We start from the raw sequence: 18,406 nt of genomic DNA on the forward strand, positions 1-18,406 counted from the left end.
AATACTGCTGTAAAGAAGATCCGCGCCTTGCTTTTTTACTCTGTACCAACCAACGTGGGGATTTAGCCGATCAGGGCTGTGCCGCCCACCGGCTGCTAACAGCTAGCGTGAACTAGCTCTCCTTCTGCCGATTTCAACACAGATTTGTTGTTCACAATGTGGCATTATCAGTGAAATACCCGATAGTCCCCGGTACGACCGGACGGCATTAGTCTCCAGCCCTGATCCCCGGTATGAGTACTGTCACTATCACAGTATTTTGGGATGGACGTGTTACGGAAGCATCGGTTCTCATGACATCCTTAAAGCCAAATACAAAAAGCTCACCACTTCCTGTGCACCAGGGGATTTGTCCTGACGTATTGCCAACACTTGTCTCCATAAAGAAAATATCAAGGGACATTCTTTGATAAGTGATGAACACATTTCAGCCTGACGACTCCCATGAATATTAAGATTACAAACGTGTGACCTTCTGTCATTGTGAGATAGGTTTTTTTGGTTATTAAAGTGAAAACATAGAACCACGAGAAACTATTTTTCCCAACGCCTGGTCCAAAGTAGAGTATGTCTGCTGAGACGAGGAAAACCCACACTTATTTATATGTAAATGTCACAGCTTTTCAGGAATTGCTGGAATAATTTGCAGCGTATCATTGGATCTGGTTATTATTCTGTCTCACACACACACACACACACAGTCTAAAAGTGGCTCTCATGCTGCCAGGTGTGAAGGAAGGAATCATCAGTGTAGATAGGGAACCACTTTCCCCTCGCAGCACTCGCACTGATCCGTCCCGCCACTTCAGTTCTGGAAAAGCTAGGAAGGAAGAGAGAGAAGGGAAGGGAAGTCCTTCACAGAGCGCTTCATTAAAACTGGGAAGAGCTCAGGAACACTTGAAGTGAGGGAGAGAGAGGGATGAAGAGAGGAGGTCTGTGGGGATTTAGGATATAGGGAATATAAGAGTGAGCTGTTATAGGGGGATTGGGCTGCTGTGGCACTCCGATACTTATGTCGAGTGCACTAGTTCATCGCTGTATTCATCTGCCACACATGGGCTTTTTAAACCCAGTGTCCTCTGATTCGGGCCACATCAGCTTTGCAGTCACACATTGAGCTCGGTAAAGGTCCTGCTCTGATTTCTGCCCCTGTGCTCGCTTGACCCTTTGTATCGATCCACCGTTGGCTCCCATTCATGAGAGACAGTTCTAGATGCTTCCCGTTGAACAGCGACTGTGAGACACTCCTTGTTGGAGGTGGAGAAATAAACTCTATCTGCCACTGCTGAGGTCTCAGCCTTGAAGTTTTCACTCTTGCAAAACAGAAAAAGACCTTTTGAAAACAGCTCAGATAAAGCCCACATCCCACCTTTTGTTTTGCACCTGATGGTGTCATTGCTGATGTGGGATGGAAAGAAGACTCCTCTGAGGAACCATAGTGAGAGAACGTGGTGTAGAAGGCCTTGAAACAGTAACGCTTGTTTTATGTTGCCATATACATGTATGCCACTAACCACTATTTTAATAATCAATCTGTTGACTATTACTTTGATTAATCAATGAATAATTCATTGGTATTCCTCGTCTTCTTGTACAATGCTTTACTACTGTCACAGCTCTGTCACTTCTGTCTAGCTTTTTCCACCTTTCACTCACCTAATCAGTTCATTCAGTACACCTGCCAGTCACACTCACCTCATCAGCTCATCACTCTCACCTGCTCACTCTGCCTCTTCACTATTTAAACCCCTGCCTCACACACACTCACTGCCAGATCGTTCTCTGCTTTCATGCTAAACTTTCCCGCACTCACCCATGGACTGATTCCCTGTTGCCGACCCTGCCTGTTCCGTACTGCCTTGCCTCTGCCCTGGTAACTTACTCAGTCGTTCTGTCCTTGACCACGAGAATCCTGTCGCTGATTCTTCCGGAGAATATTCTGCCTGTCGTGTGTTAAAAATAAAGAACTTGAATCATACCAGTCCTGGTGTTGTCGTACTGCTCCTGGGTCCTAACTACACCCGTTACAACTACAATAACATACAGAGACCGTTGGATGTCATTAGAGTATTAACTTGAAGCCATTTGGTCCGACAATACACCCCTGATTATTTAGTGAAGCATCCATTCTGCTGTGAAAGTGCAGAAGCAATGAAACACACTACCTGTAGTGACTGTTTCCTTTCTACAGGAATAACTGGACTCGCAAAAAAAACCACACTCATACATTAACTGTTGGAATGAAAAATACAATTTGGTGCTGAACTGTGCATTATTCATCTTACCAAACAATGTGTATTTGGCAGACTGGAATCATTACTAGAAGCAGCGTCGGGCTGGTAGAAGACAGGATAACCTCTGAAACTGTTATTATACTGTTGTAATCCTTCGTCTGTTTGAAGGTTGTCCAGTGTTGGATTGCAGCTTTGGACTCGTCTTTGTCGTCTCTCGGTCTTCCTGACCGTGTCATTGTTCTCCCATCGTGCTGCTCTACCTGCTTTTCTGTTTCACCACCATTTGTCCCTGCTGCATTGTTATAAATGTATAGAAAACATCCTCCACTGTCAAAGCACAATTCCCCATTTCACTGAAAACTTGTTCATTTGTGATTTACTTTATTTAATAGCAGACATAAAGCGAACAACGTATATCTTTAATTTTTTATGAATACATCGCAGACAGAGACAGAGTGCATTATGTGAGCGCCTCGCTCTTTGGAATAGTTAAACAGTCATTCTGCTTTTAAATAAGAATGGTGCCTTGGGAAAACAGCCACAACCTGACGGTAAGAGCAGCATATTGTAGGAGCATTACTTACACATGTTGAAAGCATAAGTGTATGAGTATTAAGGGAACTATTGATTTGTATGCTGCTTTTACAGCTTGATGTGGGTTGCATTGGTGTAATGCAATCTTAAGAACAATAGAAGCGCTTGCCAAAATAATGACACTAAAGACATAAAAGAGCTGCCATGCTAGGTTGATAATGATGAGTGCTTACAGTTAAGTCAAAGTTCTAACCTAGATTTAAAAGTTGTCAAAGTTGGGAGAAGTCTGGTATATTCTGTAGGTGTGTTCCAGCTCTGTGGTGTACTAGCTAAATGCTGCTTCATGTCTGGAGTGGTTTGGACTCAAAGAGCAGTCTACCTGGTGACCTGAGAGGTCAGGAGGGGTATATGGTAACAGACAGAGATGTATTCTGGTACCAAGCATTGACAGATTTATAGACGAGCAGTAATTTAAACTAGGGCTGCAACTAATGATTATTTTAATAATCGATTAATCTGGCGATTATTTTTCAATTAATCGATGAATCGGATATTAATGGGCCAAAAAAGACGAGTGAATAAAAACGTGTCTTTAGTCTTGCAAACTATACCACCCCTGCTTTACTGCTGTTATTAACGAGCTAACGCTAACTTGTCATGCTTGTCAAGCTGGATAACGAGTAAACACCAGCACCAGAAGAGCTACTGGAGGGACGTTATGTTCCTCACTTCAAAACGGAACAAAAGTAGGATTCTGTAGTGACTAACCCTGCTGTTGAACTCCCTTCCTCCTCATCAAGGACTCCAACATGTTTACGTTTTAGGTGCTGAATCATCACCGTGGCGCTCCCGTGCCATGCCATGTTGCTTTTGCATATCTTGCAATTAACACACTTTTTCGATTTATTTAGTGTGAAATGCTCCCACACCTTGGATGACTTCGCCCCGGCGCGATAGCCTATCAGTGTTGAGTTGCTCCTCCTGTCATCACTGACGTCCTGCCGTTGTTGAATCAGGAAATAAATCCTGTAGCCGTCTGTGTTCACCCAGAGCTCTACGATACCTCATATTAATAGAGACCAAACTATGTGTATACATGTGTGTGTAAAGCATATGGTACAAACAATGAATAGACGCTGCCGTATTTACGTCTAGATGACGTTATTCTGACTGTTGGTGGAGCTGCTACAATGTTAGCATAGCCTAGCACCGATCCATCAGAGCTCCATTGACAAGACAAGTAGCCTACAAATTGGCATTATTACGTAGTTATTTCGGATTCCCTTTTTGTCGGCTTATTGCCGTTAAATCACAGCCAGATCAGTTTATTTAGTGTTCATACAGCTGTAGTAAACAGCGACCTGTGGCTTGCTAGACACAGTGAATACAGCTCGATACAATCCACGGAGCTCCTCTGGACTATGTTATGAACCAGACATGACGGCGTTTAGTTTCCCGGGATATTTGTGACTTCCACAACACGTATTCTGCTCCGCTCTGCCCGCGCTCAACTGAACTTTTTTTTGTTATACTCAAACAGCTCCGCGACTTATTGAGTGGCGTAATAATCGCGCGACACAACGAATCGATAATGAAATTTGTTACCAACTCTTTTAATAATCGAATTTTAGCGATTTAATCGATTCGTTGTTGCAGCCCTAATTTAAACTGTATTCTATCTAGAGTTGTTCAGATACCAGTATCAGAAATGCATCCCATACAACCTAAATCCTGGATCAGGTAGTAATGCTCTAATCCGATATCACGTTATCTTATCATTTATCAGCTCATTTTGGATACCCTCAACCCCGAATTTCCCCCAGTTTACATATATTTGCACCATTTGTGACTTGTTTTCATGTTTACTGATTGTCACTCATCAGCTACCTCCCCAAAAAACCAATGCTTGCATCTGAAATCGATGATAGAAGCGCTAGATGTGTTTTGAATTCATGAACCTCTCTCTTTCTGCAGTTGACTGTTTCTCTTCTGTCTGTGGATTACTACATTGTGGGGAAATAGAATCAATGAGAGGTAAAGAAGAAAAAAAAGACTGATTTGACCATCACAACTGGGGGCAAGACTTGACCCATCAGACTCGACTACGTAAAGTATTAGTTGGGAGACACCCCGAGTTTAAATGAGTAAAAACTACGTAAAGTATTAGTTGGGAGACACCCCGAGTTTAAATGAGTAAAAACTACTTACCCAAATTCCTAAGTACCATACTAATATGCCTCCAAGCCTTCATGGTAACTGCTCTCATTATGCAGATACTAAACCAAAGCCTTCTGAAATCATGAGCGTCTCTGCTGTTTCTGACTCGTCATGTTTACGACTTTTGGATATATCGCCTTTTAAGATAAGTGTTCATGCACAATGGTGATGTATTATTCATGATGATGATTAAAATGCTGAAGTTTGCTCAGTAATATTAGCATCCACTAAAAGCAAAGTTAGACTTGTATGAAACTAATTTCAATATCTATCTCAAACATGAAATATAAAGACACATTTAGGACACAACAAAGATGATGAAAGACTTGTACAGATTGTGATTGGACGGGACAGGAGAGGTACATCTCAATGCGACTGTTGTGATCACTCTACCAACCCCTTGGCTCACGCTTCAGAACACAGATCACAAAAACGGGTTCCTTCTTTGTGCAGGATTTTTTTCTTTTAATGAGGCTGCATCAGAAGTGATTGTCCTCATTGCCCAGTGAAAAGGAAGCGTGGCCTACACTGTGGCCTACACTACCAACTTTTATGGCTTGCTTGTACTGCAGGAGTTGTGAATATGTTGGAACGAGTGTCTCAGAGTGTACAATCTCAGTTTGGGGGGGAATGACACCCCTCCCTGTCTCTTCATCTATCTTTGTCTCCTTGTTGCCATCCTACAAGCTTCCCACCACCATCCCCAGTTCCACAAAAAGTCCCCAAAGTGGGTTAAAGCAAAAAAGAAGAAAAAAAAGAAGCTTTATCCATTCACATTCAGTCTGGCACTGGATGGCAGGGAACACATATGCTGTGCCATCTCAGTTCTCTGTAACTTCAGACTGGGCATTAACCCGAGGAGGAGGAGGAGGAGGAGATTCAGCTCTTAAATAGGACTGGTGTGCATTATATCACACAGTAACGCAAACAGTCCAAAGCTGTCATTACAGTCTGTTGTAAGAGACAGCACAAGGATAGATGGTAATAGGCCAAATATACGGGGGTTTGAATCCAATAACAAGACGCAGCTGATTGCCCCTCCGTTGTACCCACTTTATCTCTTCCCTTTTTTTTGTCTCTCTAGAGAGCCCTCTCCACTCCCTCTGCAAAGCGAATCCACACAGTCATTCCTCAAGAAGATAAAGTATTTGCCGCGTATTATTCCTCCTTTCTCGGCCCGCACCCTCTCCCCCCGTCCTCCCTCTCTCTATCACTCAGCCGCCGGAGTAGATATCTGCCACTGTCAGATATAGATCACGCCTCTCATTGTTTTTCCCCGGCGCCACGCAGTGATAGCTCGCCGGGCGTGTTAGCACGACTGCTGCGGCTTACTCTAAGGATGTGAGGCTCCCTCAAGGTCCGCAGAGGAAAAGAGAGTAAATAAAAGAATAAAAAAGACGAGTGAGAGAGGTGTGTGTACGAGGCATGGAGAAGGACAGGGCGTTCAATGACTTCACAAAGAGAGAGTGTAAAACAAGGACATAGTTTGGACAGGATGTGTTCATAAGCGAGAGAGGACTGAACGTACACTAGGGCTGTCAAAAATGTCCTTCCACAAAACACAGGTTTGAACTATTGGAATATCTATTTTTCGCATCTTGTCGATGACACCATGTCCTAGTTGATGACTTTCAATCTGAATGTCCTACCTTTGTTCCTGTAGATGGGTTTGGTTTTCTTTGTCCAGATTCCTCGGAGATCTTAACCACGACAAAATGAAGGTTAATGTTCTTTTTACAGTATGTTGTGTTGGTTATTCTGAGTATCAAGGGCACCGTTTTTGAAGAGATGTTGAAGCTAGATTTTTGTGTTTGTGGTTTGTGTAATTTGATTTAACAATTCTTTACTGCCAAACTGTCATGTGCTCCAGCCATGCTCAGTCACATCTAACGTGGCGAGGCTGTCAGGGCAGAGCAGTCCAAGCTGCAGCTGCTCCGTCAGCCCATCTCATGCTCCCTAAAACCAGATGTTACAGATAAACATCAGCACTGTCCACGACCAGTCAGCCAGCCAGTCATCAGTCAGCACAAAGCAGTGTGGGAAGTGTTTTCCTCAGGGATCTGGCTTAGGATGCCTGCTTCTCATACTTAAGTATGCTATTTATTAATATTTTGCGAAGTGGAATTACAAGCATAAATAACACAAAGTGACCATGTAAGGACCAAAAGTTTACATTTAGGACGACACAAAAAACTGAAAGAACAAAATTAAAACATGGCTTAAAAGCAGGCCTAGGACGAGTTTTACACAATCGCCAGTTCAAACAGGTGTCTTGAGCTGATTCTGGAAAGGATTCACGGAATCAGCAAAACATAGGGGCACAGTAGTCAATGCGTGAAGAGATAAAGGCTTGTATGTTCATCTCTAGTTCAGCTGTTGATACTACAGATCTCAAAGTGCTGATATTTCTTAGGTGAAACAGGATCTGGACAGCTGCTTAACATGGGGGTCAAACGAAACTGATTGGTCAAATATTACCCCTAGATTACACAGTTTGAAGTGGCAGCAGAGGGGAGTGGACCAATACTCTTCTTGATCATAGGGACAACTTCATCTGGAGCAATAACGAGAACCTTCGTCTTATTAGCAATGAGTTGTAAGCAGTTTTCTGCCGTCCAGTCTCCAACAGCATTTACACAGTCCAGGAGCCTAGTTACCTCACTGGGTTTGAATGAGAAATAGAGTTGAATATCATCTGCATATAAATGATAGGAAACATTATGACTTTTTATAATCCGTCTCAAAGGCAACAAATATAAGGAAAATAACAGAGGCTCCAGAACCGAGCCCTGCGGTACGCCACAAGACATTGGAGAGGTAACAGACAAAATCTCCCACAGAGACATTAAAAGTTCTGTCAGCGAGGTAAGATGTAAACCAGTCTAACGCTATGCCAGATATGCCAACCCAGTCACATAGCCTCTTAATCAAGATGTTATGGTCAGAACTGAGTTCGAGAAGTACCAAACCAGAGCAGTCACCTGCATCAGAAGACATGAGAATATCATTTGAAACCCTCAGGAGAGCGGTTTCAGTAGTGTTTTTTACGGAACCCAGATTGGAATTTGTCATACATGTTGTGTCTCTCCAGTGCAGCAGTAAGTTGGTTGGCCACCACCTTCTCCAAGATTTTTGAAAGGAAAGGCAGTTTTGATATGGGCCTGTAGTTCATGGGCAATGCCGGATCTAAGTTTGGTTTCTTTAATGTAGGCTGGATAGTGGCATGCTTAAAATAGGAGGGGACAATTCCTGTAGACAATGAGGAATTAACGATAGATGTTACAGCAGGGCCAATAATTGGCAGAACTTTCTGAAATGGAGAGGATGGTATAACATCCAGGGGGCAAGATGATGGCTTTGTTTTCATGATTAAGTCCATCAGGTCTTGAAGTCCAGAACAGTAGGTCAATAAGAGGAGCTACAGGTAGATGACCAAATCCCAGGCTGAATACCAGACCTAATAGCTATTACCTTATCAATAACCCTAAGGAACTTGTTACAATCATCAACAGAAGAGCATGCTAATGTAGAGACAGACGGTGAAACAATTGTATTAATTGTGTCAAACAAAATCTTGGGATTTCTCTTTGAAGAAGAAATTAATTTGGCAAAATAAGCAGTTCTAGCTTCCTTTACTCCAGCATTAAAGTAAACTCTTTGAGATAAGTGCGATGCACTTCTAGCCCAGTGGCTTTCCATAGCCGCTCTGTCCTGCGGCACTTCCGTCTCAGGCTATAGACAGCGTCTGTCATCCACGGAGAAGTGTTGTAGGCCGCCCTGGTTCTTTCCTTAAGAGGTGCCACTTTGTCCAGCAATGTGGTTCAGTGCTCATTAGACTGTGAAATACTTAGCTCTGTTTAGACAACAAAACTACTTGGTTTGGTTTAGGAAAAGACCGTTGTTTGGGTTAAAATAACCACGAAAGTGCCCTTCCAAATTACGAAAGTTACGTGACAAAAACATCAGCGTTAACGTCTCATTTCACATGGGGAACGAACAGCGGTCTCCTGGCTGAAGATCGCTGTTTGTTGGACTCATCAACCTCCCGTCCCGTTTGCGCTTCAGCATCTTAGAATTACGTATAATCACATGGACTAAATTCCTAAAGAATAAACGGCAAGCCAAACACCAGCAACAGTTGAAGCAATGTAAAGCCTTCGTGTAAAAATAAAGGCTCTTTTTTCTGAGAGCATTCACTCTTGCAAAGTTATTAGAAGTTTCACCATTTTCTCAAGGGTCACTGAGCGGTCTAATCTTCTGTAGGTGGAGAAAATGAGTCGTAACCCTCGCGGCAATTAAAGGTGGATTTCACAATTAAGCATGAGGACGTGCTGTGACTGTCTTTGCAGCGGTGATGGCACATTTCTCTGCTGCCCTTACCCTTCATTTGCTACTGATAATATATGTTCTATTCTAATTACCTATAGTTACTTCTTTATAATGTTTTTATCCATATGCTATTTTCTGCTCCTGCAATTACACACTCCGCTCTTTACTTTAATTTCATCTCATTTACAGGAACTTTTTCTCACCTTGAGTTCAAAACATTACGTAGTACACTTCAGTGGGGAGTTGACATGAATAGTGATTCATTATTTCAAGTTATTATGGTATTTATTAGATGTGCTTTCTGGAAGTAAATTGAATAATCACTCAACCTTGATTTCACATTGGTAAGAAAATGAAATGATGTCACGTTTTGTGGATTGTCTTCCTCTGTCTTTCCAAACCGATGGAAGACATTTAGAATCATCTCTTGTAAGAATTAAAGTAGCACAGAGACCGAAAAATGTCTCATAATGAACAAAGACCATGCTGTGTCATATTATTTCAGTTAAAGGCTGGCAATGAATTTGCATCGTTTCATTATAGTTTTATTCATGATCCCTGATGGATATGCATTTTGACACAGCAGTGACAAATGACCTGATAAAGAGGAGGAAAGTGTTCTTTTTCTTTTTGAATCTTTTTTTGTAATAGTTCAGGGCAGAAAGACTAGGGAAACTGGGACAGACAGCCTTTAAAAGTCCTGGTCTTAAAGCTGATACGTTGCATTAACATCACATGCCCCTCGGCCCAGTAATCCAGAAGAATGGCTTAAAGCTTAACTGATTCAGTCTTTAGTGAGGGAACCTGCAGGAGGCAGAATTGTCAAAAGAGGCCAACTGACACTAGGCTTTTAAGATGATGCATATCAGCTGATTTTTTTGCATAATATAAATGCATATATTTGATATTAATCCCTTGAATGCGCCAATTCAAGAATTGTAACCAAAATACAGTGGCACACTGTCTTTAATGACTCCCAAAAGTCCAATGTGGCTTACATCATATAGTACAATTTGTCCTCCGGTTGTGTCAGTGTTGACTTTAAACTGCTCCACAATGAATGTGGATTTTGACATCCAGCAAAGTGGGCTGCTGTTCCTTCAGGAGCTGTGAGAGGCCGAGCTTAACGCTTCTCCATCGTGAGACTTTCAATTTATGGAGCGAACCAACTTGTAGAAGAGCTGAAAAACTCAGTGTACACCTTTTTAAACAGAAATTGATTTTCTTTGGACCCGGGAGCAGCTGTTTCGGAAGACATGCTGAACTGCCTCACTCAAACTTTGTCTGACCGCTCATTGTCCTTCTGCCTCAGAGTGCTTGCAGAGGTCAGAACGCTGAGCAACCTTGAAGCCGCTCGGCGCTCTGCAGCCCCCGCCTCCACACAAGCTGACGTAAAACTACCGAGCAGTGCTAACAGAGCTGTAACGGGAGACAGGACGGCGAGGAGCGGTGAGGAACGAGACATGAAAGGCAGCATTTAAAAGATCATTTACCATAGAGGGCTCTATCTGTGTCTCTGACTGTAAACGGATGCCCCGCGGTTGGCGTTTGAGCAGGCGGATAAGACGGTGTATCCAATGAGCTCTCTGCTAAACTGAGGAATGAGGTTTAGGTTCCCGGTTAGAGGAGTGGCCCTCCTCATCCTTTTTCGCCTCTCCTGATCCTCTGCATACATGTACCACCTGACAGACACACTCGCACACACACACACACTGTCACAAAAAGTGATTTCATAATTGAAAAGCTTCACAAGAGACTCCGTGGAAGGGTTGCAGCCAGGAGAAGTGGAGCAAAGAACAGCGGTGATTTGTTGACTCAGAGGTCGGGCATCGCATCTGCCTGGTGTTTATTAAGCGCCCCAAAACCTCGTTGAGCCACAGTCGATCATTCAGCGGGAGCGGCGTGATGGAGAGCGTCATCCCCGCCAACCTCTAATGCCTCTGCTGAAGCTATTAGCCCGCCTTAATGTTTTCTGCAGAGAGGATGCCTTAGCCACAGAGACTCCAGACCAATGTGTCATCTGTAGATTTTGGCAGTGAATTAATATTGAATACAGATGTTTGAATTTTCTGGGCCACTCCACCACACATTTACAGTATCAGGTAAGGTGTACTGTATCCTTACACTGCAGGTGAAAAGCAGTAAGGCCACTGTAAGGACCTATAGACCACTGTATCTGAGCAAAGCGCTCTTATTTTCCATTCTCAGATCAATACCATATTTCTGCCATTAGAGTTCTTCTATGAGCTCAAAGTGAATGCTGCAATCACCATCATTTTCCATATGAAGTGAAGAGGAATGCATTCTTGTTCTCTGAGCTATATTCAGCGGCGGGGGCTCGGGGGAGGAGAGTGGAGCTACAGATGTTGACTCTCCATTAAATCTGGAAAGTAACCGCGATCAGCGCTTGTGACGCTTCCATAGAGCAGCAACAACATGGGGAAAAGATGTTGCTTACCATGACGAGAGTTCAACCACACTGCGCTACATACTTTCTGCTTAAAGCTCTTAATTGCGTGCTACTTGTAGTCTTCAGCCCCAACCGACACTGACTCATGTGACATGATAATTCAACAACTAAAATAAATGAGAAGAAGAAAATGGAGCACTTATGGCATATGACAGAATACACTCATCAACATTGGAGAAGAATCCATTGGGATTGAGTTCATTTGTGTGGAGTGGACGTTGAGAAGATCACCGCCCACCAAGCCAGACCTGCCAGACCAAATGCCAGTGAAAGTGGAGTCAAGATGGAGCAGAGGTGGAAGCTAAGCTTACTCAGCTAGGACCTGCAATCTGCACCTCCTAATGTCCGGTTGCACCGGGCATCGTGGCATCTCGGATCAAAATCACTGTGACGGGCGGACCACAGGACAGAGTGCAGGACTCTGGTGGGACAGAAGGTGGCAGACTGTTTGAATCAACGATGATTGGTTCTCAAACATAATCAAAGGTTATGGGACAATGTTTCCCTGATGTTACATTTTTTAAATGTTAAGATGTCGGCCATAGTATCTGCCTGGAGATTTGGTTTGTTGCTGCTGTTATATTCCTCCTGATGCCTACAGGAATGGACTACTGGTTTTGTTTTGTTGTGTTTCTCTTTTGTAGCAAATGGGCTACAACTGCATTTTGTTGTTGCATAATGACAACAATTATCATTGACTCTGAAATAGAAATGGTTAAATCAGGCAACTCCTCTCTCAAAATGAAGCAAAACCAAATCAAGATGTAGAACAATTTTTATTGAATGAGCAGTTGGCAGGCGGTGGCTAATCTCTGTGACGAAGTCACAACCTTCTGTTGTTTCCAGTGGAGGAGGACTGATTGAGTTTGTGTTAGAGATGTTCCGATACCATTTTGTCCTTACCGATACGGATTCCGATATACAGTATACCTGAACTGGTGTATCAGCTGAGTACCAATCTGATGTCGGTGCGTTAAAAACATGAAAAAGGTTCAACAGGCCTAATATCTATTTAATATTACTGTTTCAAACCATGCATTCATTCAAGTTTCTTGTCAAAAGCTAAATTTGACAAGATATTATTGCCGCAGCCTAATACTCAGAGCTCACAGATTTGTTGTTCACAATGTAGCATCATCAGGGAAAAAATAGTTTGCAAGAGAGTGTTCAACCACAGGTGTGTAGTCCTAGTTTGCACATGTGCAGTAGCGATCGGGCAGGATGTATGGATCAGCTAGCGAGTTACACATGATGTTGGTCCTCTGTAGCGTAAACAAGCCGATCAAGGATATGATAACGTGATATTGGATCGGTGCAGAGACTCACTCACCGATACCAGATCCAGTATTCAGACTGTATAGGAGACATTTCTGATCCAAGGATCTGTATGGGAACAACCCTGGTTTGTTTAGTAGCAGTAGTACCAACACAACAAATGACTTGATCACAGCTATGCACTAAAGGTGAGTCTGGCACCAGAGAGGCATGTATGTGCTTTAAACTGAAGATATGAAAATGGCTGCATCCTTCTGGTTGCATGCACGACCCACACCTGCTGAGTCCGTCACCTTACCTTGATGTCGACACATCGTGACTGAGGACAGGCTCCAGCCCTCCTCTGTGCTGCTGTCGTCGGTCAGTGTGGTTGCTTCCTGACGGGGAGACGCAGTGGAACTACGAGCGCAGCATGTCCCACCATGGACGATGTGTGCAGCACCATTCCAGAGGACGGAAAAAAGATCGAGATCAACATCTTAAGCAACCACAGACATCCACTTTTTCATTCCACTCAGCTCAACTCATTATTTTTCCTTCCCCTTTTCTGAAATCCTCAAATGTCACAGATCCCCCTCCCTGTCAGTGGCAATGCCCGGCCAAGTGTTGCTGACATTTCATAGATTCCTTTCAGTGTTATCGCTGATAAATGGTGACCTTTGCCGCGGAGGTAAAGCATTTGATCTTCCCCAACCTGAAGAAACAAGCCTGTCAGCATTTGATCACACAGTCAATTTCACCTTGGGTTGCTTCTTTTTGATATCGAGCACATACCCCAGCAGATTGGATGGCTTACTCCGTTCCCTTTGTGGAAGCATAATTTAGCTATGCAGATTGCACAATGCACAAAGCACACTTGACAATGAGAGCTTAATGGATTACTGTACCGACAAAGAGAGTGACGAGTGCCTTTCAGGGCCCTGTGGGAATTTGATGCTTTTTAGGAGCATATGTGACAAGAACATGGCGGAGGCCTGTGGTGACTCGTGAGGCGCCTTTGCTGGGCACAAATGATAAAGCAGTGTGATGGACTTTCTCAGTAAGCTGAGCTGGATGCTAGCTTAAAGGGTGAGTGTAAGAGTTTGCACATTGACTGTCAGTTCCACATCAATTGTGTGAAATGCAGACATATTCTACCAATAATATTGCTGAGTCAATGAGCATAAAGCAGTATTCTGCAAGACCTTATAAGCAATCGGCAGCCGATTGAAACCAAACGGTTTTCAGCTGTTTTTCCATGACCGATGACTCACCAGTCAGTCTCATGTTGGTGTGGGAGTAAGCACAGTGACCGGCTCATCTGCCGACAGCACAGAGCTACACAGCTAATGTTAACGGACATCGACCTAAAAACGAGTATTGGGCGAATGTAACTTACAACGTTATCATGATGTGTTCAAATGTAATCTTGTAAAATGTAGTTTTTGGCGAGAAACTTGAATAAATCCAGTTTGAAGGAGATGTTTTCACAGCAACATGAAATAGATAGAAGAGACGAATTATGAGCTGTTTAACTTCCTAACACTCTAAGCAGATTATAATACATAATTTATTTCAAAGCACATATTGAAATAAAAATACAATAATTTGTTTCCTAATCATTTGAATTGTGTTTTTATGCAAATAACCACTCTTTTCAATTATAGTTCTAGGCAGGTCGGATACAAAAATTGCAATCAGTGCATCTCTAAGGTAGTCTACTATTTTACAGGAGAGAAGTTATAAATAGAGATTTCCCGAGCTGATCCTTAGAATCGCTATCAGAGGCAGCTGAGCATATTTTAATGGATCATATCGGCTCAAATAAATCAAAATCCAATCATTTCCTGTCTCTAGTCTGCTGTGTTTTGTCACCTCAGCCTGCTAGTCCAAGTGAAAATCAGTGTGTAAATGTGAGAAATGATTTGGGCCTTAAGTAAGAGTCCACACACTGAGGTTGGCAACATGCCTGGACTTGCTAAACGACAATGCTTATCAGTGCAAAAATTAATCTAATATTTAAGGACTAAAAGTCATAGAATGACATCCAAAGAACTAAAGCTATTTGCTTTTCAGCTAAATAACTACCAGCATGTTTTGTACATTGCCTTTTGCTAACAAAGAAAAAGAGGAGATATTAAAATGTTTGATTTACGATTTCAATTTGAGCTTAACAATATTGACTTTTTACCCAAGTTTAACTGGATCATGTACAATATTTAAGGATAATATAAATCATCAAATTAAATCAACAGGATCCTCTGTCTCCGATACAGAATAATGATACAGAATAATGTCCCTTTTTCCTTCATGTTCCTGATGCCCCCACAACGGACTGAATGCCGTAGTTCATGTGAACATTAGTGTCACGCAGACAGACTGACGCTCATCTCCGTGTTTCTGTGTCTGGCTCCTCATTACCTGCTCTGGGCGGCTTGATTGGCTCCTATGTGGCAGACAGACGTTGGAGATGGGAGGAAACACTGTTCCAGAGAGGGACAATAAAGACACATGCTGCGCCTGCTGTCCTGCTGCTGTCGGGTTAATAACTGTGTCTGCAGTCTCCAGCTAATTATTGATTGTCTTTAATGGCTTTTGGAAAGTAAATATGCTTCTCATTTGGTTTGGTCTCAATCTGGTTTAAACCCCCTCTCTGTTATTCATTCGGTAAACATGGAAAGCAAGATGGTTATAAAATCATCCTCTCTTCTTTTGTGCTTGGCCAACAGTGTGTTCTTGTGTGTGTGTGTTTGATTCAAATCCTTGATAAACGCAGTCTTTATAAGTCCATTACACTGTTATTGCATCTTGTTCCGTCTTCCAGATGATATCAGCTAAATCTTCCCCAGAGTTGAAGTGAAAGTTCTAGAAAGTCCTCCGTTCTGGTCATTACTATTCTGCTGAAACAAAAGGATGTTCCAATGCCATCTGTGCTAGAATTTAGAGCTGGTCCGGGCCGACACATATGAATCACTCTCTTTTAAATTCGCCGTCGGTAGAAGTGGTTTTGTCAATTTGAAGTGGGCTCATGATTCATCCGAGCTAATCTAGTCATCCTGTTGAGATCCTTGCTCAGTGAAAATGGGAGCCATTATTCTCCAGACCTGCATCGGCACATTGACTCAGACCAAGCAGGAGACACACGGTCCAATGACTGTGACATATTTTGAAATCAGATGTAAATTTAGTGATGCTACGCGCTGACAAAATGGTCCCACAGACAGACAGACAGACAGCGTTCACACATGGTGATTGGCTGTTGATAAGAGAGATTGTTGGTGATAGGCCTTTGTGTAGGTGTGAGGAAGATTTGACTTGACTTTAAAGGGTTTCTGCACTCGCAGCTCCTGAGCTGTTTTCATGATCAAGAGGTTTTAATATTCCTCCGTCTGTAATAATATACTATTAGTGTCGTAAATCTACACATGATTTTATGCGTCTGGTCCAACGTTTTCAGTCGCAATATTGAAACCGATACCTGAGCTTTGGGTACCAGCCGATATCGAGCTGTGATCCGACAGCAGAGCTTCATTGTTAAGCTGTATACTTCACTGTGAAGAGACCAGGATCATTCCTTGTGTGAGGCAACATCAGGCCTTAATTAACAAAATGTAACAAATAAATACATAGGTTTAAATTGACCAAGTTGTTATTTATGATTAAAATGATAAATCATACACCAGTAACTTGGTAAAAAATCTTCTGAATTAACACGAATTACAATCCAGGCGTAAACCTTTTTGTCCAACAATGACTTGGTCAAAACAGGAATTAAATCCAATATTAGATCCAGCTATTTGAGTCAGTATGGGCCTGACATCGGTATAGCGTCAGTATTTCCCAGACATTGATGACCACAGGTGGTAAGATATTCAGACTAGTTGTTCTCTCCCATCGGCTCCTGATTGAGACCGACTGGTCCATCTGTCTGAAGCTTCGCTTTTTCTGAGGATTGCAGGGAAAAATCTCCAAACAGCTAGCATGTAATGCCATGTTCATGTCTTTTTAGAAATCAAAACTGGGGTTAGTGCACTTTTCTTTCTGGATTGTAACACTGTTTGCTTTCTTCTTCCTCAATGACGTACTGACACAGCACTGAGCAATAAGTTGACCCTGATGATGTCTAACCTGTCTGTGTTGACCTGCCTCTCATGCAATGTTACAGTCTATGTATACGCAGCCCTACTTCCTGTTAATCTCTGTCCTGCAGGGCTGCGGGGGGGAAGGACGGTGACGGCACAGTGGCTCTCTCAAAGCCGGAGCAAGAGGGAGGCCGGAACCTCGACTCAGGTCAGACGCCTCATCAACCTGTTCTGTTGATCTTTGTTTGCTGCCTTACAGTCAACACACAGCTCCACTCCTCACCAGAGCAGCCCCTCTCTCCCCGCCTCTACCTCAGCATTCATCAGCAGTGATAGGCTTTTACTGAACTGTAACCAGTCAGGTAGTGCTGTGGGTGGGACATGAGTGAGACTACAGAGTGGTATCATGGTAATTATATATATATATATATATATATATATATAAATCCAGTTAATCGTAAAAATACTGAATGTCATGGCCGATAATCGGCCAGGCCAGTGATCCAAATGCTTCGAAGCTTCAGTATTCGAATGCATTGTGTTTTTCTTTTTTCGCACTGTGTGACAGAGATTGACACAGTCGGCCTACAGTGACACACATCTGTAACCTAAATAGTGCGTCCACATAGCGGATGGTCTGCTGGATGTAGATCTCGTCATCTGCCCATGTTCGCCGACTGCACGGCCTGAAAGGTGAGACCACGCTGACCGTTGAGGTTATGTGCCATGTCATTGGGATTGCTCATGGATTCTTTGACAGATATAGCTAGCTGGGAGACTCCACCCCGACTCACCAGTGGGGACTTGATTTGACTAATTGCATGTCCAGAAAGGAAATGATCAGAAAGGTGTGACAGAGTCATTAAGGGGACATCTGTTCACCTTCTTCCTCACTTTCACCTCCTCTCCTCTCATACACAGAGGAAGCTGCTCAGTGTCAGAGGCTCCATCCATCACCATTTGTTGTTGTAGCTTTATACTCTCTTATCCTTCAATTATTTGTCGGGGGAGTTCAAAGACTGGCCGCGGCCTCTGTCCTCCTCAGCCTCGTTTTTTCATCTCTCTGTGTGCTCAGAGCTCTGCGCCATGTTCCCGCCCCCCCGCACCTCTACTTTCCGTCTCCCTGGTGATTAGATCATCTCTCACCTCACCAGCGCGCTGGAGATGGAGATGACATTCAGCCCGGAGATTAGGGAGTGCACACACATGGATCCACACCTGGTGCAGACGGGGTGTGTGTGTGTGTGTGTGTGTGTGTGTGTGCCTTGCATTTATGCAAAGGAGCA

General features: G+C 43.1%; 1 protein-coding gene across 1 annotated transcript in view; it reads left to right on the plus strand.

Moving 5' to 3' along the window:
* The window catches only part of adam19a (ADAM metallopeptidase domain 19a), a 167,843-nt gene that overhangs the window by 6,673 nt on the left and 142,764 nt on the right, over nucleotides 1-18,406 (plus strand). Inside the window, exon 2 of the mRNA XM_031874263.1 lies at nucleotides 17,249-17,328. Coding sequence (XP_031730123.1) covers nucleotides 17,249-17,328 — 80 coding nt within the window. The remainder of the gene's footprint in view (nucleotides 1-17,248; nucleotides 17,329-18,406) is intronic.

The sequence above is a fragment of the Anarrhichthys ocellatus genome, unplaced genomic scaffold (genome assembly GCF_004355925.1).
Source record: "Anarrhichthys ocellatus isolate YVR2014 unplaced genomic scaffold, GSC_Weel_1.0 scaffold79, whole genome shotgun sequence".
Lineage (NCBI taxonomy): Eukaryota > Metazoa > Chordata > Actinopteri > Perciformes > Anarhichadidae > Anarrhichthys > Anarrhichthys ocellatus.